We start from the raw sequence: 24,377 nt of genomic DNA on the forward strand, positions 1-24,377 counted from the left end.
TAAAATGACTCACTTGCTATACTTTAGTCAAAAGTTAGAACTGGTCCAAGGACTTAAGGATCCCCAGAGTCATAATGTCCATAGTGAGCACTCATTCAACATTTCCAGTGTGTCAAACATTGCAACAAGCATTAGGAGTATAAAGTTGATAAATAAACTGTACTTGCTATAAGAATGGCACAATTTTGCAAAGGAGTAACTGATAGCACTTTTATGGATTTTTAAAAAGGTTTATTTATTTTGAGAGAGAAAGGGAGAGAGGGAGAGAGAGAACATGGGAGAGGCAGAGAGAGGGAGAGAAAAAAGTCCCAAGCAGTCTCTGCACTGCCAGCACAGAGCCCATCATGGGGCCCAAACCCACAAACTGTGAAATTATGACCTGAGCCAAAACCAAGAGTGGGAAACTTAACTGACTAACCCACACCAGCGCCCCTGGATTTTTTTAATCTTATAAAATACTTTAAACTTCATGTAAGGACAAGATCAGGTTCTGGGGGTGTTACTCAGTTTTGATCTAATAAAATGAAAATCTGTATAATTTATAAACTTATTATATGCCTGTTGCCCTAGTGGGTGAGTATAATCCAGAAGTTGTCTCTGGCAAGATCATGGGAGGCATAAAAAAGCCAATGCTGTCACCCTCTGAAGACTATTCTTGAAATTTCCACTACTAAAATAAATAGAATGCAAAGTCTTTATTATAATTATATAATTAAGATAATAGGGCTTCCTGGGTGGCTCAGTAGATAAAGCTTCTGACTCTTGATCTTGGATCAGGCCATGGTCTCATGGTTCTGGAATCCGGCCCTGTGTAAGGCTCCATGCTAACAACAAGGAGTCTACTTGGGATTCTCTCTCTCCCTCTCCCTCTCTCTCTGCTCCTCCTCTGCTTTCTCCCTCTTAAAATAAATAAACTTAAAAAGATAGCAATGGCTGGCTCCAACTGCTCCAGCTATCATTTTATTCATTATTTACTTTATTAATGAAGTCTCATAGTCATGTCTTGACCCAGAACTCTCCATCCAAATGGAATCATGTCTGAGTTTCTGGAAAGCAGAAGACTTACAAGTAAAACAGAAAAGTCCTATTTTTACTAAAACCCTGGTTAAGCTATCAATTACTGAGGCATGTTTGTGTGGCACCCACCCTCATAAGTGTAAAAGTGATCTCATAGAAATCAGTGGGATTTTGTTACCTTGAAGACTCCAACACATCAACCATTGTCAGCAGAAGTAAAAACATGAAGGAGAAGTGACAGCAGTGTCTAGAAGACATGGCAAAATCCAGGGAAGGGTACCACCCACTTTTTAGTTGTCTGAACTTGTCCTGGGCCCATATTAGATCTCTCTCAGACCTCCCTGAATATCTTTGGGGTTCTGGGTTCTGAAAAGGCAGGGGAGTGTGGTAGGGTCCAAGTTAACATAGTTCACGTATTCAGTACTTCATCTGATTCACTGAGCAGCTTGAGATACAAATAGTATTTCTTTTTCACAGGTGATAAGGGTGACCCTTTAAAGTAATGCCTTGGTAATAAATACTAGAGTTTGTAGTGCTGATTATGAAATTCTAATAAACAGGGGCACCTGGATGGATTAGTCAGTTAGGCATCCAATTTCAGCTCAGGTCATGATCTCATGGTTCGTGGATTCAAGCCCCACATTGGGCTTTGTGCTGACAGCTCAGAGCCTGGAGCCTGCTTCAGATTCTGTTTTCCTCTGTCTCTGCCCCTCTCCCATTTGTACTCTGTCTCTCACTCTCTTTCAAAAATAAATAAATATTAAAAACACATTAAAAAAGAAATTCTAAAAAATAACTTGAAATGCACTTTTTGTTCCTTCAACAAGTTTTTATTAATGGCACATTTTAAAAAATTGTAATTACTTTGACACCCCTCCCCCAGGTCATGATCTCACAGCTTGTGAGTTTGAGCCCCACGTCAGGCTCTGTGCTGACAGCTCAGAGCCTGGAGCCTGCTTCGGATTCTGTGTCTCCCTCTCTCTGACCCTCTCCTACTCACAGTCTGTCTATCTCTCTCTCAAAAAATAAAGATTAAAAAAATGTTGGGGTGCCTGGGTAGCTCGGTTGGCTAATGTCCGACTTTGGCTCAGGTCTTGATCTCACAGTGTGTGGATTCAAGCCCCATATCAGACTCTGTGCTAACAGCTCAGATCCTGAAGCCTGCTTCACATTCTGTGTCTCCCTCTCTTTCTGCCTATCCCCCACTCATGCTGTTTCCCTCTGTCTCAATAACAAATAAACATAATTTTTGTTAACGTTTAAAAAATGTTAGTTACTTTGGCACCCAACCCCTAGGGTTTCAACTGGTTCCTGACACCCCTCCCCTGCCCATAAAACCTTAAATGGCACTTTTTAAAAAAGCTGATTAACATATTACTTTAACTATTTTTTATTATATTTAGGGATACCAGTAATACATACAAATTCTGGGAAAGCATGGTTATCAAAGAGAAAAAATGTTTAATCATTTATAATTATACCCTATAAACAGTCCCATTTTAGTATATATACTTAATAATCTTTATTCAATATATAGTACATGATTTAAAAATGAAGCAACAATAGATTTACACGTTGATTTGTAACTTTTTCACTTTAAAATACATAATGAACTGTACACTAGAAAGTAATGTAACATTGTGTGTCAATAATACTAAAATAAATAAATAATGAACATCTTTCTATTCAAATGTGTGGAACACCGCTGCTGACAGTTTTTGATTTAATCAGAATGCAATATTCAAATAGAAGCTGGCAATACTAAACGTTTTGAAGCAACTAAGTCAGCAAAATTGCATCAAGAAAAGGCAAAGAAACAGAAAACAAACTTGAAAAGTATTAATTCCAGAGAAAATCTTAGTTTTTAAGGCAAAAAGAAAAACTCATCATGGTTGTGATGATGAGGGTAGTCCCCATTAAGGCCGTAACTTCATTTACCTGAGTTTATCTCTCTCGTCTCTTCCATGAACCATTTCATATCATTTACATCTCTATCTATGACTTTTTCTTATTTTTTAACGTTTATTTACTTTTGAGAGAGAGAGAGAGAGACAGAGACAGAGAGCGCAAATGAGGGAGGGACAGAGAGACAGGGAGACAGAATCCGAAGCTGGCTCCAGGCTCTAAGGTGTCAGCACAAAGTATGAACCCACAAACTGTGAGATCATGACCTGAGCCTAAGTCACTGCTTACCTGACTGAGCCACCCAGGTGGCCCTCCATCTATGATAATGTTACTGGCGACTACTGGGCACACTTCTAAGATCCTGGGAAAGTGGATCCTGGGAAAGTGTTGCCCTCTGGCTCTTGGCCTTCATTCCCTCCCATAGAGGGAGCTTCCTCTCCATTATGCAGAGAGACCTCGTTCCCCTCCTTCTTTTTCCTTTTCCTTTTTCCTGGAGGACATTTTCCATGTTGAAATTCCTCCCCCTTTCCCGCCCATTCATTCCCTTTAGACTCCATTATTTCTAGAAGACAATACTCTAGCAAAAGGACAAAAAGCTTGGTGGAAAGCTCAGCACTGGAGACAGATGTCTACTGGCACCTTTCAAGATTCTGATATCAAGAGGTTTTTTAAATTCTATTTTTCCCCCCTGAGAGGACTCTTGCTCCTTCTAGTAGGGATCCAGTCACAGCCCCCTCCCTTCCACTTGCTCCTCTCTCCTTCCTCTTCTGAAGTTCACCATTTTTCCTGTAAATCTTTCCTCACAACTACTACAGGCACCAAAATGAAAGACCTGGAGGCAGTAGGGGCTCAGAAAGGGTGTGTTCCCATCTCCACCACCCTTCCTTGCATAGACCAGTGCCTAACCTTGCAGTCTCCTCCCCCTCCACCTATGCATTCTCACTGGAAGGTGTGTAACCCTGACTCTCTGACTCTCAGGCTTACAAAGGGACTGAGTGAGGGGAACCTCTGCTGCTGCAACCAAAAGCAAGCTGCAGACCCGCCACCCAACCATCATCTCCCAGCACTTTGTATCCTAATTTTGTCACTCCTTATCCTTCCTCTTTCTCCAAAGTCACCCTCTGCCTCTGGTACTCTTGATCTTTTAAGTACCCACAATGGTAGAAAAGAGGATACCGCTTAAAATAGAACTTAAACTTTCTGTGTCTTTCTATTGCCTTCTCCTGTGACTTGTTTGCACACTCCTACTTCCAAAATGATTTGCACCAAAATGGGCATGGGACACAGGGAGTGAGCTTTATATAAGTTAAAAGTTTTCCAGAGGATACCCATATATCTATATTCATATGCTGCTTGTCCCCGAAACCAACCATAGTGGAGTTTGGGTAAAGAGGTGGTGTCAAAAATGAGAACTGACCCAATTGGGGGTTCTGCCCTCAGCTGCCAGTCATCCCAGTGCCAGAGTTACCCCAGCCTTCTCCAGTCGGGACACAAACCTACAGCATTCCTTGACAGTCACTTTGCCCTCATTCTTTGACTTAAAGTTTTTCCTTCTCTGCAGCATAAATCATTACTCAGAGGATACCAAAAAAAAGGGATTTAGGTCCAGATAGACTCCCATTATGTGACAGCCATGTCACTGAGGAGTACAGGCTCCCAATACTCCCTCCCACTCAGGCAGGGAAGCGGAAATCTTGATCCCCTCCTCTTCCTGTCACCTTGGATCTGGAATGTCTCTTTTTCCACCTTGGCATTTCAGGAAGCCAGATATAGTCTTTGGCTTTTCTAATCATCATTGAGAACTAGCATTTTCCTTTGGAGTTACTGTCCATTTGCAATTCTTATGGAATTAGCCTTTTCTCCTGTTTCTCTTGCCCCCCAACCTGTTCCTTCTCTGAACCTCTTCCCATCATTGTCATTATTTTTCTCCTAAGGTCTTCGCTATCACCTAAATAGCTATGGAGTTAGGTATGGAACTAGGAGTGGAAAATGGAACATTAACTTTCTTTTATGTACTTTCTATTCCATTTCTTAAACTTAAATGCTTTGTTTTTACATTACAAAAATAAAACAGTTACATTTTGGGAGGGAAAAGAATGAGCATCCCAAGATTTCTCTTTTCACACAGGTGCCTTTCTATTTTACTAAATTAACATATAACCAATAGGAAATATTTTCCATCATCTACAAAGAAATGGAAAATTTTTTTAATTTTTTAAATGTTTTTATTTATTTTTGAGAGAGAGAGAGAGACAGCGTGAGCAGGGGAGGGTCAGAGAGAGAAGGAGTCACAGGATCTGAAGACAGGCTCCAGGCTCTAAGCTAGAGGTCAGCACAGAGCCTGATGTCGGGCTCCAACCTACAAACCATGAGATCATGACCTGAGCTGAAGTCAGGCACTTAACCGACTGAGCCACCCAGGTGCCCCAGAAATGGAAAATTTTTAAACATACTGGTTGTTCACAGTACTTAACACATACTCTTTGGGGGAGAAAATAACCTACAATAAAAAAATAAAATTTTCTACTAAATAAGAAATCCTTCATAACTTGGTTGTGTTTATATTTGTCAATTAGAAAATGTTCTAATAATGCTTCTTGAATAATTTTTTTAAAAATACAGGCCAATTAGCGGTTTCTGGGTGGCTCAGTCAGTTAAGCATCCAACTTGGGCTCATGTCATGATCTCATGGTTTATGAACTCGAGCCCTGTGTCTGGCTCTGTGCTGACAGCTGGGAGCCTGGAACCTGCTTCGTATTCTGTGTCTCCATCTCTTTCTCTCTGTCCCTCCCCTGCTGACTTTCTCTCTCTTTCAAAGATAAACATTAAAACTTAAAATATATATATAGGCTAATTAGTTGGGAAATTTTAAACCTAAATTTATCTAAATCAAATCAACATTTTATATGTTCAGTAAATTAGTCCCAGTAGAGCCTAAATGTCTTTTTTTGGCCTGTTTTAGAAAAACATAAATAATGGTTTCATAAATAATTTTTTCAGTTATGTTCTGTTAGAAGGATATAGCCTGCTAGGCTTCTCACTTCTGGCCTCCTTACTTCCAGGGAACACGGAAAAAGCCTAGTTTAGCCTTGCTGCAGGATAGCTGCCTGCCTTCCCACCCCCACTATGATGGCCCCTCAGCTAAGCTTAGGCCAAAGTTTAAGAAACTCTCACCCACTTAGGCCAGAAAGGAGTGGCAGGAAATATTCAATGCACTGAATAAGAAAAACATGCAGCCAAGAATGCATTTTCCAGCAAGGCTATGATTTAGAATAGAAGGAGACATAAAGGCTTTCCCAGACAAACAAAAGCTAAAGGAGCTCATGACCACTAAACCAGAGATAAAAACCATATGATCCTGTCAGATGCAGAAAAAGCATTTGACAAAATACAACATCCCTTCTTAATAAAAATCCTCGAGAAAGTCGGGATAGAAGGAACTTATTTAAACATTATTAACGCAATTTATGAAAAGCCCACAGCTAATATTATTTTCAATAAGGGAAAACTGAGAGGTTTCCCCTTGAGATCAGGAACACGACAGGGATGTCCATTTTCACCATTGTTGTTTCACATAGTGCTGGAAGTCCTAGCATCAGTAATAAGACAACAAAAGGAAATAAAAGGCATCAGAATTGGCAAAGGTGAGGTCCCACTTTCCCTTTCGGCATATGACATGATACTTACTCTACATGGAAAATCCAATCGATTCCACCAGAAGCCTACTAGAACTGATGCATAAATTCAGCAAAGTAGCAGAGTACAAAATCAATGTACAAAAATCGGTTGCATTTTTATAAACCGATAATAAAGTAACAGAAAGATAAATCAAGAAACTTATCCCATTCACAATTGCACAAAAGAACCATTAAATACCTAGGAATAAACCTAACAAAAGATGTAAAAGACCTATATGATGAAAACAATAGAAAGCTTATGAAGGAAATTGAAGAAGACACCAATAAATGGAAAAACATTCCATGCTCATGGATCGGAAGAATAAACATTGTGGAAATGTTTTTACTACCCAAAGCAATCTTGACATTCAATGCACTCCCCATCAAAGTTGCACCACCATTCTTCTCAAAGCTAGAACAAACTATCTTAAAATTCGTATGGAACCACAAAAAGCCCCGAATAGCCAAAGTAATATTGAAGAAGAAAACCAAAAGGGGAGGCATCACAATCCCAGACTTTAGCCTCTAAAACAACGCTGTCATCATCAAGACAGTATGAAACTGGCAGAAAAAAAGACACATAGACCAATGGAATAGAATAGAGAACCCATAAATAGACCCACAAGTGTATGGCCAATTAATCTTTGACAAAGCAGGAAAAGTATCCAATGGAAAAAAGACAGCCTCTTTAATAGGTAGTGCTGGGAGACATGGAAAGCAACATGCAGAATGAAACTAGACCACTTTCTTACAGCAAACACAGAGAAACTCAAAATGGATGAAAGATTTGAATGTGAGACAGGAAAACATCAAGACCCTAGAGGAAAAAGCAGGAAACAGCCTCCTTGATCTAAACCACAGCAATTTCCTCCTCAACACATCCCCAAAGGCAAAGGAATCAAGAGCAAAAATGAATGATTAGTACTTCATCAAGATGAAAAACCTCTGCACTGCAAAGGAAACAATCAAGAAAACTAATAGCCAACCGATGGAATGCAAAAAAATAATTGCAAATAAGATATCAATATAGGGCTAGTCTCCAAAATCTACAAGGAACTCACCAAACTCCATACCTGAAAAACGAATAATCCAGTGAGAAAACGGGCAGAAGACATGAATAGACACTTCTTCAAAGAGAACATCCAGATGACCAACAGACACATGAAAGGATGCTCAGCATCACTCATCATCATGGAAATACAAATACAAATACAAATCAAAACGTCACTGAGATACCACCTCACATTGGTCAGAGTGGCTAAAATCAACAAATCAGGAGACGATAGATGCTGGTGAGAATCTAGAGAAATGGGCATCCTCCTACACTGTTGGTGGGAATGTAAACTGGTACAGCCACTCTAGAAAACAGTGTGGAGGTTCCTCAAAAAACTATCAATAGAACTCCTCTATGACCCAGTAATAGCAGCGCTTGGGATTTACCCATGGGATACAGAAATGCTGATGCATAGGGGCACATGTACCCCAATGTTCATAGCGGCACTTTCTACAATAGCCAAGTCATGGAAAAAGCCTAAATGTGCATCACCTGATGAATGGATCAAGAAGATATGGTTTATCTATACAATGGAATACGACATGGCAATGAGAAAGAATGAAATCTGGCCATTTGTAGCAACATTGATGGAACTCGAGGGTGTCATGCTAAGGGAAATAAGTCAGGCAGAGAAGGACAGATACCATATGTTTTCACTCATAAGTGTAACAGGAGAAACTTAGTAGAGAACCATGGAGGAGGGGAAGGGGGAAAAATAGTTTGGGAGAGGGTGGGAGGTAAACCATGCGAGATTTTGAATACTGAGAACAATTTGAGGCTGATGGGGGAGGGGGAGAATCGAAGGAAGGTAATGGGCATGGAGAAGGGCACTTGTCAGGATGAGCACTGGGTGTTACCTGGAAACCAACTTGTCAATAAAAGATAAAAATAAATAAATAAATAAATAAATAAATAAATAAATAAATCTGTATTCCCTTTAAACTTACATACAAATAAATTTATGTTATGTTTATATGCTATGAAGTAGGGATCTAAATATTTCAAAGGTAAATTTGACTGGGTGGCATTTTACTTTATATGCTAACCTTAGAATCCAGCCCAATGAAAGTCCATTGCACCAACACATCCAATCAGGGATGATAAATGAGAAGAAAAGCCTGGAAGAGACATATAGATTTGAGTTAACAATACCTAGTAAGCAACTAATTAATGTTTGTTGAATGTATAAATGGATAAAATATAAGTTTGAGAGTCATCGAATACATGATGAGCATAGATTCTTGAGAATTTGCTTTCCTTCTATATGCATTTTTAAATATAACTAGGATAATTTTGTGCACATTGTTTTATAACCTGTTTTTAAATAACAATATTTATTGCCTTTATATGCAACAGTAAAGCATTTTCACAGAGAAATGGCAAGGTTAAATGCTCCTTTCTTATCTCTTCATATATCATTTTAAAAAATTGGTAACTAACTACTTTATAATCTGATTAAAATATTATAGTATTGCCAACAATATTGCTTTTCCTGGCAAAAGATTATCCTAGAATAAAGGTTTCTCACCTGGTAAAATTTAGGTAAGAAATACCTCCTTTCCTGGTTATGACTAGTACTACAGCTTGACTATCTCAAACTTAGATTGGAGGAAGGCATAGTCACAGCATGCTAAGGAGAGCCTCATTTTATTTATTTTATTTTATTTTGCTTTGTTTTATTATTTTTAAAGTATATTTATTTATTGTGGGGGGGGGGAGAGTGTGTGCAACGGGCAAAGAGAGGGAGTGAAACCCAAGTAGGCTGTGCACTGTCAGTAGGGAGCCCTATGCAGGGCTGCAACTCACAAACCCTGAGATCATGACCTGAGGTGAAATCAAGAGTCGAATGCTTAATAGTAACTGACTGAGGTACCTAGGTGCTCCTGAAGGGCCTCATTTTAATGCATACTAGGCACAAACAGGGCAAGGGAACCAAATGTGATGCATTCAATCACTGCAAGAACCCCACACCTCAAGTAGTGGAGCTCTTAAATCAGATCCTATTCCACTAGAGAAGTACATATGTGAAATATGAGCTATATGATAAGATTGTATTATTTGTGGACTACTCTTTATTGTAGAAGTTACACATACTCACTGAGAAAATGCAACAGAATCTACAAGAAAGTATATAAAAAGTATATAAATTACCCATAAGCCCACCAACCACCCAATCATACCCATTCTAATATTTTGATGTATATTATTCCATAATATTTTCTTTTTTATTTTTTTAATAGTTTATTGTCAAATTGGTTTCCATATAACACCCAATGCTCTTCCCCACAAGTGCCCTCCTCCATGACCACCACCCCTCTTCCCTCCACCCCCTCCCCTTCCATAATATTTTCTATGCTTACATATATATATAAATATCAACACAATTTTTAAATTAGATCCTCTGCAAGGTACATTTTATAACACTTCCATTCCAATAAATATATGGTTGACTTCTATTTCCAAGATATTTTATTTCTTCTGCATGTTTTCAAAGATTTGTCTAATTTTTAAAAAAATATTACTAATTAATATGTGTCTATTAAACATAAAATGTAAGTATATAAATGCAACACTCAAGAAGTAAAGATTACCTAAATACTCATTCTTAATGATATCCTATGGGGGAAAAATGATATCCTATGGGAATAGTTCAGTATATATTCACTCACATTTCTACTCTGATATAGAAATATAGTAAGAACCCACAATAACATGACTTCTGATATACAGTAGAACCTTGGTTTGTGAGTCTGATTCATTCTGGAAACATGCTGGCAATCCAAAGCACTTATATATCAAAGCGAATTTCAAGAACTATTGGCTCAGTTGTGAACATGTGATGTTCAGCATCATGTACTACTCGTATTGGAAGACATTGCTCCTTTATCAAGTTTAATTTTATTAGAAATGTTTGCTCATCTTGCAGAACATTCACAGAACAAGTTACTCGCAATTCAGGTTTTAGTGTAATATGATGGGCAATGGTGCATAGAGAGAGGGGGAAATGGAAGGGTGACATTTAAGCACCACTGCTGAGTACACACTGTTACAAGGTGGCCTCAAAACACAACTGAGTCCCTGATGGATTTGGGTTGTGCATCTAGCTAAAAAAACAGGCTCACATTAGTCATTTATGCATCTCTCAATAATATAATCTGGAATTGTATAGTAATTAATTTTCTGAACTTTATTTATTATGTTATGATGCAGTTTAATTGTGTGCTCATATTTTAAATGCTCAAAAATAGGGGCACCTGGGCAGATTAGTCAGATAAGCATCTGACTCTTGATCTCGGCTCAGTTCATGATCTCACAGTTCCTGAGTTGGAGTCCTGCATCTGGCATGGTGCTGGCAGCAGGAGCCTGCTTGAGATTCTTTTTTCCTTTTCTCTGCCCCTCTCCTGCTCTCTTTCAGAATAAATTAAGAAACTTAAAAGAAAATAAATGTACAAAATAAATATATGTATGTTGTTACAGAAATGTAGTACTGCATATGTTAACTTTCAATGTACTTTAAAAATATTTATTTATTTAGAGAAAAATAGAGAGCACAAGTGGGTGAGGAGCAGTGAAAGATGAAAAGACTCCCAAGCAGGATCCTCACTGTCAGTGTGTAGAGCCTGACACGAGACTCTAGTTCATGAACTGTGAGATCATGACCTGAGCAGAAATCAAGAGTCAGATGCTTAACTGACTAGGCCTCCAAGGCACCTCTAAATTTAAATTTTTAATGTATGTATACATAAAAAAATTCATCAAACTAAAATTCTATGTATGTATAATAATTGTCATTTCCACTTCTAATTGGTACACACTATTGAATTGTCTTAACAATATCATGAAGTTTGTCTTCTTTATCCTCTATCACAATTATGTGGAAAACTGCTTGGCTCATGAGACTGTGCACACACATGTGTTAATGTGCATGTGTTTGTGCACAAGCTTGGGTATATGTCTGCTATTGCCAAGAACAATCCTCTCTGTTCCTTCACTGATGCTTTTCACTTGTGGCTTCTCTTTGTACATTCAAGTCCAAGTCAGAGGATTCAAGCTAGGAATCCGGATCTATAAACTTTGGTATTATAAATCATTGTGACTACCATGAAATATTTTCCTAGGATGAGTACCTAAGAATTGGTTTGCAGGCTGAAGGGAATGCATATTTTAAGTACTTAGCAATTGCTTAAGTATGTACTTTCCAGAAAGGTTGACCAACTCAGGTTCCATGACCTAGAAATAAGTGAGAATGTCCTTGGAGTTTAAGTGCAGAACATGTTAAAAAGTGCTTACATTGAGCCTTGTTTCAGGTGATAACCACCATCCAAAGACTTAACCTAAGTCTCCCTAAGGAGGAACACGTGGCTTTCTACCCAGCAAGGCAGCATGAGACTGGCCAGGGCGATGGTAAGGACACAGGGCTGAGGTTCAGTCTGACCGTTCACTCCATTTAGGTCCTGACCATTGTCTGAGACTCATGTCAAGGTCTTTTTCCTCCTTGAAGCTTTCTCTGATAATCTATCCTAACTGGCCATTGCCTTCTCTGAGTTCCTGATGGCCTGGCTGTCCATCCATTCCTTTAAATTCCTCCAAAGGAATCTCATGTCTCATGTGAAGCAGGCTGTGCCTTTTTAGTAGTGGGGTCATATCTGAAGAGACTGACAGATTGCTGCAAAAATAATTCCCCTTTTTAAAGGGATTCAATCAGTCTTGGGCCCTTGCAGACCTCTTATGATTCTGTTTGTTATCAGTTCTGGGGTGTCATCAGCTGGTGCTGGTCTCTGCAATATCTCTTTTAACTACTTGCTGTACCTTTAACTACTGGCTGTACCTTTAACTTCTTGTGTCATTGCTTGATACAGGGCCCCTGCTTGACACAGGCTCCTGCTTGACATAAGAGACTCCATTTTGCTCTCTACACTTACTAAGGGTCATACAGACAGTTCTAGGTCTTTCTTGGGACTAAAGTATCCTGTCAATCAAGTGTTCTGTCTGGGAGACTGAAACTATTATATATTGGGTTTTCTGGTACTCAAATAAATACACATGCTTCCCAGAAGATAGAATAATGTGAAAGAAGAGCAAGTGAAATAAAACAGCATGAGGTTAAGGTTTTTTTTTCTTTCCACATAATCTATTGAGCTCTTTAGTGTGCCTCACAAAGGGGCACCAAACCCTACTTAAAAAATACATGTCTCTTCCTGTTATTTTTAAACTGTTACTTCTGAGAACTATGTAATTTTTATTGGCAAATTTGTGACTTAAAGACTGAAGTGAGGCTGAAAGGTAATATCAGTTGAAGACTATAGAAGCCAAGTGCTTTGAGCCAAGTTACATTTAGAGTTTCCAAAACTCAGTCCTATGAGGCATATGTTATTATTCCCTTTCAGATGAGGACATTTTGGATCATAATGTACCTGACAATTGATGATTCTTTAGGCAGCACAACTTCCTGGCAAATACTACTACAAGGGATTTGGAGTCAATATTACTTTCTTTTTTTTTTAATTTTCAATCATTTCCCCCAAATGAAATCCTAATATAATAATGGTTTGCACTTTTAGAGCACTTATAGTATGCCAGGAACTACTTTCAGGACTGTACATGTGTTCATTCATTTAACTAATTTTGTCTTTGTCTTTTCCACTATAAAATTACATGTTACTTTTGTTTTTTTTTTAAAAAAGAGAATACAAAAGTATTAAGAATAAAGTGAAAACTACATTTTAAAAAACCTCATTCCTGTCACAGGCTACTTTTTTTTTTTTCTACAAACCTCTGCCAAACCAACCTTATTCACAACCGCCAAGGACCAGACTGCATATGAAATGGAGGCTGGAGGAGGGGCAATGGATACAGGAGTTCTTAATCCTGGGAGCTGAAGTCAGAAAGCGACAATTCTTAAAAGACATAGAAAATAGAGAAGTTAGTAGCTCCAGAAAAAAAAGATGCACCGCTTCCCCAGTAGTCATAGAAAGGCAAATAACATTTTGCCCTTTCGGAAAGGCAACAATAACAAAGAAGGGCAATGCCAGACGTATAAAGGGGGAGGGGGCTGAAGGCAGGCCCACTTTTGGCGCACTTTTGGTGGGAGTGGAGATTGGAACCAGAGCTCACTGGTGACGTATATCTCACGTGACCAGGAGTTGACGTGTACAGAAGTGCTGCTAGTCTGGTCCTTGCTCCTGTCTGGGTACCAGCTTTCCTTCAGCAGTGCAGACGGCAGAGCCTGAGGCCAGTGGAAAGAGGAGTCAGCTTGTCGAAATTTTGCAGGTTGGTGTCAAAATAGGTGCTGCCTGGGGACTTCTAGGGTGGGAGTGGCCTAGGGCAGAGACCTGGTCAAAACCATCTCTCCATCTCCTACCTCCAAGTCTGCAGGAAATGATGACCATTGGGAAAGGGACTAGGGGTCCAGAGAGAAGGACAAGGAGAACTGTGACAGTTTAAAAATAACCATTCTCTGCCGCTTCAGGCCGCTTTCCCAACACTTACCCTTCCCCCAACCCCTGCCTTGGTCTTAAAAATAGTTTGGAAATAATCTGTTTTTCTTACTTCTTGTCTGATGGGAAATTCAAGCTAAGCCACACTGTGGGGCTGGGGTGGGGGGGAGGGAAAGAAGTGGGAGAAGGTGGGAAAGTTTTCATAACCACGTACCTTAATGAGGAAAAAGGTACAGGTGTGGGTTGGTCCACCAAGCGCTGGCCCCTCCTGCATCACCAACACTCCCCCATCTCCATCCCTTCCCTCTCCCCTCCATTTCCCGTTTGTCCGCAGGTCTGTTATTCCTAGCACTACACAAGGCTAGAAACAGTTCAGATCAGTACAGGTAGGTTAGGGAAATATTATAAATACCCCTGATGTCGAGGTGGGATGTGCCCTTGTCACATTCTGTGTGTCTCACTCTTCCCATTCTCCCTACCTACTCTGTCTGTGCAAGGAGGGTCTTGTGTTTTGCCTGGCATGGAGAAATGGTTGGGGGCGGGGCGGGTTTGAAAAAGTCTGGAGGGAGGGACAGGGAGAGGTAAGGAGGTGGAAAGTGGAGGTATGAGCCACGGGCTAAGGGAAACTCTGATTGCTGATTGAGTCTTCCAAGTGGAAGATAGTTGATGATAGCTCTGAATCAAAGAAAGCAAATGCTGAGACTTCTGTCCAGAGCACTGGTCCATTCACCAAGTGTTTGACTTACGGTCACCTTGCTTCCTAGCAGTAATTGTATTCAAAGAGAAATAAATCGGGGAAAAAAGGAAAAGAAAAGAAGGAAGAAAGGAAGAAAGAGAGATTCACAAGATGAAACCCTGTCAAAAAACTGAAGGAAAACCAGAAAATGAGAGTGAACCAAAGCTTGAAGAAGATACAAAGCCTGAGGAAAAGCCAGACTTGGAAGAAGAGCCAGAGGAGGAGGAAAAACCGGAAGGAACTTTTAGAGAGAGATTGATTCAGTCTCTCCAAGAATTTAAAGAAGATATACACAACAAGCATTTAAGCAAGGAAGATATGTTTAGAGAAGTGAATGAAATAGATGAGATAAGGAGAGTAAGAAACAAACTTATAGTGATGCGTTGGAAGGTTAACCGAAACCATCCTTATCCCTATTTAATGTAGTTTGCCTTGATTTTAATTTTTTATAATATTAACATTTTAATATAGCTTTTCTTTGATTTGCATTTTCCTGTTATACCTTTTTCCATCTTTCTACTTTTAATTTGTTGCTAGTACTGATTTTATATGCATCAAGTCTTGTTAATCTGCATCTCATTGTTTATCATATTTTGAACCAATAACCTTTTAATAAGAGAGCTTTACTCATTTGCACAAAAAGAGGTTTCCGACAGAATATAAAATAAAAAAGTTACTAATATGTGAATATCATATTTTTGAAAGGAATAATACATTTGTATATTACTTATATGCAAAGAAAAATGTGTGAAGGATGAAAAGACAAAAAGTATAGTCAGTGGTAGGATTTTTGTTCTGCTTATTTGTATTTTTCCTTATTCCTAGAATGTACACACATTATTGTTAAAATAATAAAAGTTATATAACAAAAGAGAAGTAACCAACAGTATTTAATTTCTTTCTAAAGACACTGGGATACTTAATATTCGTTGACAGAATTTTAGAAGCAAATGTGAATTCCAAATTACCAGCAGACCACTTAGCAAGAAGAATAAATTTTATATCTTTTCTCCTCTGTAAAATAGAGACAATGATCTCTAAGGGATCATTTGAGGACCAAATAAGGTAATGACTGTGAGTTCTATTTTAACAGTTTTTTTCCCCATCTGCCCATGTAGGATCCCAACTCCCAAGGGATTTGTATCAGCTACTTGGGATGATGGAGAAAGTAGTTCTCACTTGTGCTTAAAAATAAATCCAGGCAACTGTTAGGTGGATGCCACCTTTGTATTCCTTTCCTTCTATACCTGCCCAACCTCCCTTTATTCTCCCCTATATATTGTCATGTATATTGGGTAGTTCTGCCCCTTCATCCAGGCCCCTACCTATGGGCTGGTAATGTTCCGAAATTCTCAAATACTGAAGCCCAACATATTTCTTTGGAACCCCCTGTGGGCTGAATCTTCAGACCTACAGAAGTGGGTATGCAGGGCAACTTGGGCCACGATATCTTAAAGGTATCTTGACAGTTTGAGGATTTTAATTACAGGCTCCCACTTCCCCCGTAAGACTCCGACACAATGTGTTAATTTGGGATTGTACAGGAAGACAAGTCTGAGAAAGAGATGTTATGTTTAGTCGGAATTGCTTCTCTTCTAGTCTAAAGATTATGGTTTTATCTTCTGTCTCTTTCCTTAGGGTGAGTGATTTCTCTCAGAAGACTGGTGACAGGCCCTCCTCACCAGTTCAACAGATGCCTTTAGACCTGTGCAAATTTTAAAGGGAGGTTCTGCTTCAAATTCTATGTATCCCTGTCTCACTGCCCTTCCCCTGCTCACACTCTTTCTCTCATAAATAAATAAATAGTAAAAAAAAATAAAGAGAAGTTCAAGTCAGATGTTGGGATACTGTCATACTTACCTGGAAATGTGAAAGTGCTATGTTGAGACTGTGTATATCTATATCCAAATCTACATATCTATCTGTCTATCTATCTATCTATCTATCTATCTATCTATCTATCTATCTACCTATATATGGCTACAGTTTTTCCAATTGTGTGTTATTTTGTTTTTCCTCTGTGACTCTTTTTTGGGCAATTCATGATTTCAGACTATTCTTCAATGTTGCAACAGCCCGATGGATGCTAGTCAGGCTGGATTTTGACTGGAGTAAGAAGCTTCCAGAGGCTCACTGTGCCAGTTTTATAAGACAAGATGAATCCAATCCCCAGGCACTCAAAGGGGTGGTACTCAGGTAGGATACAGAAAGGCTCATGCAAACCACACTCCTCTCCAGGGTGGGTCTGACTTTGGTTTCTCTACTTCAGATGAAGCAGGCACTAGACTCTTCTCAACTGATGACCAGGAAGTCCTGAATATACTTACCTGGAGGATGACAACAGTCCCCATAACAGGTCAGAGCACTAGACTTCATTTCTTCTTTCTTTTTCCTTCACAAGGGGACTTGATGAGAACTTTTTATATAGAAGAAGACCTCAAAATTGACTAAAAGCATTGGTTGTGATAGTGTGTCCTAGCCATCACAACTGTGGATGCAATCAAGTTGGGGTTAGAGGCCTGGTGGTAGGTGGGAATTATTTTAGATAGCACAAAAGATATATTAAATTATGATATCTATGTGTTTATTTGAATGTATATTAATGAATACTCTGTTTCAGGCAAGTGATGATAGTATAGATTTAGTGTGATGTTATAAAGTTTCTGTATAAAAAATATTCAGGGGTACCTGGGTAGCTCAGTCGGTTAAGCGTCTGGCTTTGGCTCAGGTAATGATCTCACATTTCATGGGTTCGAGCCCCGTGTCGAGCTCTGTGCTGACAGCTAGCTCAGAGCCTGGAGCCTGCTTCAGATTCTGTATCTCTCTCTCTCTCTCTCTCTCTCTCTCTCTCCCTCTTTCTCTCTCTTTCTCTCTCTCTTTCTCTAACCCTCCCCTGCTCACACCGTCCCTCTCTGTCTCTCAAAAATAAATAAAATGTAGGGGCGCCTGGGTGGCTCAGTCGGTTAAGCGTCTGGCTTCGGCTCAGGCCATGATCTCATGATTGTGGGTTCGAGCCCCACATTGGGCTCTGTACTGACAGCTAGCTCAGAGCCTGGAGTCTGCTTCGGATTCTGTATCTCCCTCTCTCTCTCTGACCCTCCCCTGCTCGCACTGTCTCTCTCTTTCTCTCAAAAATAAATAAAAAAACATTAAAAATTTTTTAAAAATAAATAATATATATATTCAAATTAAGTTAGTCAAGTCAATTTGAAGACTGACATGAGGTAGAACATAATACTAATATCACAGGTGGTATGCAGATGTGGCAAAAATCATCTTAGTGGGAAATATTGCTCTAGCATAATAGATCTACAGATAATATCTGGAAACACCTGTCAAGAATTATGCTATCTTAGATTTTACCCTACTTACAAATTAACAAATTAACCTGCTACTGTTTAATGGATACTGGCAGAAAACAACTAGAATCCCAGGTCAGAGATGACATTATTACTCATGGCAAAAGACATAGCCAGAGCTTCATATTGATTTGTATTAGTCCTCCATGATCTTCAAGTTCCATGGGGTGACACAGGCCCTTTTATGGATATCTGCACATGCAGTGCTTTCTGTAACAGGAAAAGAAACCTTGTATTTTGAGAATTTATCACTTTCATGGTAAACAGAAGCAAGCCTGCTCTGTGTCCAGAAGTAGATGTTACCTTGTTCTTCAAAGTTGCTTGTTGCAAACACAACTCTGACACATGGCCTGCCTGCATAGAGTGGTCAGGGTCTTTCTTTGTATACCTAATAAAAATGTGCAGGGATGATCAAAATTCAAAGCAAATTGACTCTCCCAGTAAGAATTTTTTCTGTGCAGTAAATTTTAATGTGAATGGCAAGCCTTTCCTAGCATCACAAATTTGGATTCATAATTACAAGATAAATAAAACAGATAATGCATTATACTGTAGAGTGTCAACATGGCATTTGCAACTGTCTAATTTTTACTCAATACATAGGATTTTTAATGAATCCCAATTAACTGAAAATAAAAACTAAGAAACTAAAAATAATAGTCTATGAGGAACTTTAACATAAGACATAGATACCATGACACAAAAAATAAAAGTAAAGAAGCAAGACCAATAGATTTATTAGGATGCTAATGACAGGAGTAATCTTAGGAAAATTTCTTCACTGAGAAACTGACAAGAGAGTGTGTGTTTGAAAGCCAGACTCAACTCCCATACACACATAATCAACATTGCCTCAATAAAAGGAAAAGGCAAAACTCAAGGAAAAAACTGGTCTGTTCCCTTTACAAGAAAGTTCAAGGTAGGGTAAGGGTTGAGAAAGGTGGAGCATCCCACACATAACAGTTTCCAAAAACAGTTATTTGATACTCTGATACCAGTGTTTTTCAAGAGCCTTGGCAAAAACAGCTACATCATTTGATGGATAATTTAGGTGGATATGGAGCATCACTTTGTGTACTATTGGACATTTGTTCTCATTTTACTTTGAGAAATGTCTGTTCAAATATATTGCCTGCACCACACCCCAATATTTTTACTACACCGTGGGTAAAGAATACTCAAAGGAATAAGGTAGATCCATATGTACTACACGTTCACTATGCTGTGATTAAAAGAAAAATGAAGGACAGGAGATATAGTATAAAAATACATACACACATGTACATACTCATACCCACAAAAATCAAAATGAAGCCCTTTAGCTCACCAAGCTTTCTGCTATCTGGCTTTTCAAGAAATAATTATTTTTAAAAATTTCTCCTAATGGATAATTGTACTATCCTTCCTTTATAATGGTCTTTTTTTTTTTTTTGGACCTAGAGTCCTTTTCCCTTCCACTAACTTTGAGTCCTTTCCAGATGTTATATAATTAGCCTACTACTTAAGAAAAAATGAACATGAAGCTAAGAGAAAATGTCTTGGCCAAGGTCACCCAGCTATTAAATGCAATGCCTGCCTAAGATCAAAGCCCTTGCTCCTAGTATCTACTCCGTAACAGTTGGTATTTAATAAATAGTAACAACAACAACAACATTCAACATTATCGTGGTGCTGAAAGATTTCCCGTTATTTACTCAAAGGATGCTAATGACAGGCCCATGCTCTTTTGAGTCCTGATGTTGGTTCCCACAGTTCTCCCTGACTGAAACATTCTCTCAATCATTTTATCATACACTTAACCTGGATAACACCTACTCATCCATCTCAGAATAGATGTTACTCCTTTTTAAACTTTTTATTGAGTGATAATTCACATATCAGACAATCCCCCTACTTAAAGTGTTCAATTCAGTGGCTTTACGATATTCAGTTATGTGGACTATCGCCACAGTCAATTTTAGAACATTTTCAAGTAAAACAAAGACCATACCCTTAGCTGTGACCCCTCCTCACATGCCTCTATCCCTCAAGTTTTAAGTAAATACTACTCTATTTTCTGACTCTACATATTTCCCTATCATGGACATTTCATAAGAGTGTGTTTATATAAAATGTCTTTGTGATTGGCTTCTTCCACTTAGCATATGGTTTCAAAGTTCATCAATTGTATAGCAAGTATATCATCTTTTGGTTTATGGCTGAACAATTTTCTATTGTATGGATATGCCACATTTTGTTTACCCATTAATCCATTGATGGATATTTGGGCTGTTTCCATCTTTTGCTTATTATGAATAGTGCTGCTATGAACAAGTTTTGTAAGGATGCCTGTTCTTATTTGGCTTGGGTAGATAGAAAAGAAATTGAATTGCTGGGTCATACAATAACTCCATGCTTAATTGTTTCAGGAACTGCCACACTGCTTTTGAAATGGCTGATCATTTGCCATTCCCATCAGCAGTGTTTAAGGGTTCCGATTTTCCCATTTTCTCAAGAACACTTTTTATTATCTGACCTATTTATTTTTAATAGTAAATTGTCAAATTGGTTTCCATATAGCACCCAGTGATCTTCCCCACAAGTGCCCTTCTCCATTACCACCAACCCCTCCACTCCTCCCCCTGCCCCTTCAGCCCTCAATTCATTTTCAGTATTCGATAGTCTCTCATGATTTGCGTCCCTCTCTCTCCCCAACTCTCTTTCCCCCTTCCCCTCCCTATGGTCCTCTGTTAGGTTTCTCCTCTTAGATCAGTGAGTGCAAATATATGGTATCTGTCCTTCTCCACCTGACTTATTTCCCTTAGCATGACACCCTCGAGGTCCATCCACTTTGCTATGAATGGCCAGATTTCATTCTTTCTCATGGCCATGTAGTATTCCATTGGGTATATATATACACCACATCTTCTTGATCCATTCATCAGGTGATGGACATTTAGGTTCTTTCCATTATTTGGCGATTGTTGTAAATACTGCTATGAACATTGGGGTACATGTGCCCCTATGCATCAGCACTTCTGGATCCCTTGGGTAGATCCCCAGCAGTGATAGAACTAGGTTATAGGGGAGTTCTACTGATAGTTTTTTGAGGAACCTCCACACTGTTTTCCAGAGCAGCTCCACCAATTTACATTCCCACCAACACTGTAGGAAGATCCTGTTTCTCCACATCCTCACCAACATCTATAGTCTCTTGATTTGTTCATTTTAGCCACTTTGACTGGCATGAAGTGGTATCTCAGTGTGGTTTTGATTTGTGTTTCCCTGATGATGAGTGATGTTAAGCATCTTTTCATGTGCCTGTAGGCCATCTGGCTGTCCTCTTTGGAGAAGTATCCATTCATGTCTTCTGCCCATTTCTTCACTGGATTATTCATTTTTCGGGTGTGGAATTTGGTGAGTTCTTGTAGATTTTGGATACTAGCTCTTTATCTGATATGTCATTTGCAACTATCTTTTCACATTCTGTCATTTGCCTATTAGTTTTCTTGATTGTTTCCTTTGTAGTGCAGAAGCTTTTATATTGATGAGGTCCCAATAGTTCATTTTTTGCTTTCATTTCCTTGCCTTTGGGGATGTGTTGAGCAGGATATTGCTGCGGTTGAAGGTAAAGGAGGCTGTTTCATACTTTCTCCTTGAGAGATTTGATAGTTTCCTGACTCACATTCAGATCCTTCAGCCATTTTGAGTTTATTTTCTGTGTATGGTGTAAGAAAGTGTTCTAATTTCATTATTCTGCATTTTTCTGTCCAGTTCTCTCAGGACCATCTGTTAAAGAGGTTATCTTTTTTCCATTGGATACTCTTTCTTGCTTTGTGAAAGATTGATTGGCCATACATTTGTGGGCCCAGTTCTGGGTTCTCTATTCTATTCCATTGGTCTATGTGTCTGTTTTTGCTCCAATACCATACTGTCTTGATGATGACAGCGATGTAGTAGAGGCTAAAGTCTGAGATTGTGATACCTCCCATTTTGGTTTTCTTCTTCAATATTACTTTGCCTATTCGGGGTCTTTTGTGGCTCCATACGAATTTGAGGATAGCTTGTTCTAGCTTTGACAAGAACGCTGGTGCAATTTAATGGGGATTGTATTGAATGTGTAGATTGCTTTGGGTAATAAAGACATTTTAACAATGTTTCTTCTTCCTATCCATGAGCACGGAATGCTTTTCCATTTCTTTGTATCTTCCCCAATTTCATTCGTAAGTTTTCTATAGTTTTCAACATATAGGTTGTTTACATCCATGGTTAGGTTTATTCCTAGGTATTTTATGGTTTTTCATGCAATTGTGAATGGGATCAGTTTCTTGATTTCTCTTTCTGTTGCTTCATTATAGGTGTACAGAAATGCAACCGATTTCTGTCCATTGATTTTGTACCCTACAACTGTACTGAATTCATTGATCAGATCTAGAAGGCTTCTGGTGGAGTCTGCCGGGTTTTCCACGTAGAGTATCATGTCATCTGCGAAAAGTGAAAGTTTGACTTGTTCTTTGAACATTCTGATGCTTCTTATTTCTTTTTGTTGTCTGATTGCTGTTGCTAGGACATCGAGCACTGTGTTAAACAACAGTGGTGACAATGGACACCATTGTCATGTGCCTGATCTCAGAGGGAAAGCTCTCAGTTTTTCCCCATTGAGGATGATATTATCTGTGAGCTTTTCATAAATTACTTTTATAATGTTTAAGCAGTTCCTTGTATTCTGACTTTCTCAAGGGTTTTTATTACGAAAGGGTGCTATATTTTGTCAAATGCTTTTTCTGCATCTATCGACAGTATCATATGCTTTATATCTTTTCTTTTGTTAATGGGGTGTATCACATTGAGGGATTTGCGAATATTGAACCAGCCCTGTAACCCAGGAATGAATCCCATATGATCATGATGGATAATTGTTTTATATGCTGTTGAATTCAATTTGCTAGTATCTTGTTGAGTACTTTGCATCTGTATTCATTAAGGATATGGGTCTGTAGTCCTCTTTTTTTTTTTTTTTTTTTTTGGTCTGGGTCTCTGTCTGGTTTGGGAATCAAAGTGATGCTGGCTTCATAGAATGAGTTTGGAAGTTTTTCTTCTGTTTCTATTTTTTTGGAATAGTTTGAGAAGAATGGGTATTAGCCCTGCTTTAAATGTCTGGCCCAGGGAAGCCATCTAAGGCTGGGCTCTTATTCATTGGGAGAATTTGATAATGGATTCAATTTCTTCACTGGTTACCCGTCTCTTCATACTTTCTATTTCTTCTCGTTTGAATTTTGGGAGTGCATGTATGTTTAGGAATGTGTCCATTTCTTCTAGGTTGTCCAGCTTGTTGGCATATAGTTTTTCATAGTAATCTCTGATGATTGCTTGCATTTCTAAGGGATTGGTTGTAATAGATCCATTTTCATTCGTGATATTGTCTATTTTAGTGCTCTCTCTCTTCTTTCTAAGGAGCCTGCCTAGAGGTTTATCAATTTTGTTTATTTTTTCAAAAAACTAACTCTTGGTTTCATTCGTCTGCTCAACTGTTTTTTTGGATTCAATATTGTTTATTTCTGCCTTGATCTTTATTATTTCTTTTCTTCTGCTGGGTTTGGGGTGCTCTTGCTTCTCCCCATCTAGTTCCATTAGATGCTCTGTTAGATTTTGAAGTTGCGCTTTTTCTAGTTTGTTGAAATAGGCCTAGATTGCAATATACTTTCCTCTTAGGACTGCCTTTGCTGTGTCCCAGAGAATTTGGATTGTTGTATTTTCGTTTTCATTTGTTTCCTTATATTTTTAACATCTTCTCTAATTGCCTGATTAGCCCAATCATTCTTTAGTAGGTTGGTTTTTAACCTCCACATTTTTGGAGGTATTCCAGACTTTTTCTGGTAGTTAATTTCAAGTTTCGTAGCATTGTGATCTGAAAGTGTGCATGGTATGATCTCAATTCATTTTATATTTATGGAGGGCTGCTTTATGTCCCAGTATGTGATCTATCTTGGAGAATGTGCCATGTGCACTTGAAAAGAAGGTGAATTTCCTATCTTCAGGATGCAGAGTTCTAAATATATCTATCAATTCCATCTGTTCCAATGTGTCATTCAGGTCCATTGTTTTTTTAGTGATTTTCTGTCTGGTTGATCTATCCATTGCCATAAGTAGAGTATTAAAGTCCCCTGCAAGTAGCACATTCTTATCAATAAATTGTTTCTGTTTGTGATTAAT

The 24,377-nt window shown here is 38.7% G+C and overlaps 1 protein-coding gene across 2 annotated transcripts; it reads left to right on the forward strand.

The window, feature by feature from the left end:
* The first annotated feature begins 13,822 nt into the window (after nt 1-13,822).
* LOC115284100 (transcription elongation factor A protein-like 9) lies at nt 13,823-15,697 on the forward strand. Of its 2 annotated transcripts, none has more exons than XM_029930703.1 (2): nt 13,823-13,923; nt 14,855-15,697. In XM_029930703.1, the coding sequence occupies exon 2, from the start codon at nt 14,938-14,940 to the stop codon at nt 15,250-15,252; it is 315 nt and encodes a 104-aa protein (XP_029786563.1). In that variant the 5' UTR covers nt 13,823-13,923; nt 14,855-14,937; the 3' UTR covers nt 15,253-15,697. The 2 variants fall into 2 exon arrangements, with proteins under 2 accessions (XP_029786563.1, XP_029786564.1); XM_029930704.1 differs by having other exon boundaries at nt 14,858-15,697.
* The last annotated feature ends 8,680 nt before the right edge of the window (nt 15,698-24,377 follow it).

This window comes from Suricata suricatta, chromosome X (genome assembly GCF_006229205.1).
Source record: "Suricata suricatta isolate VVHF042 chromosome X, meerkat_22Aug2017_6uvM2_HiC, whole genome shotgun sequence".
NCBI lineage: Eukaryota > Metazoa > Chordata > Mammalia > Carnivora > Herpestidae > Suricata > Suricata suricatta.

Coding starts and splice junctions, on each gene's coding strand:
- LOC115284100 (XM_029930703.1), top strand. CDS start 14,938: ATGAAACCCTGTCAAAAAACTGAAGGAAAACCAGAAAATGAGAGTGAA.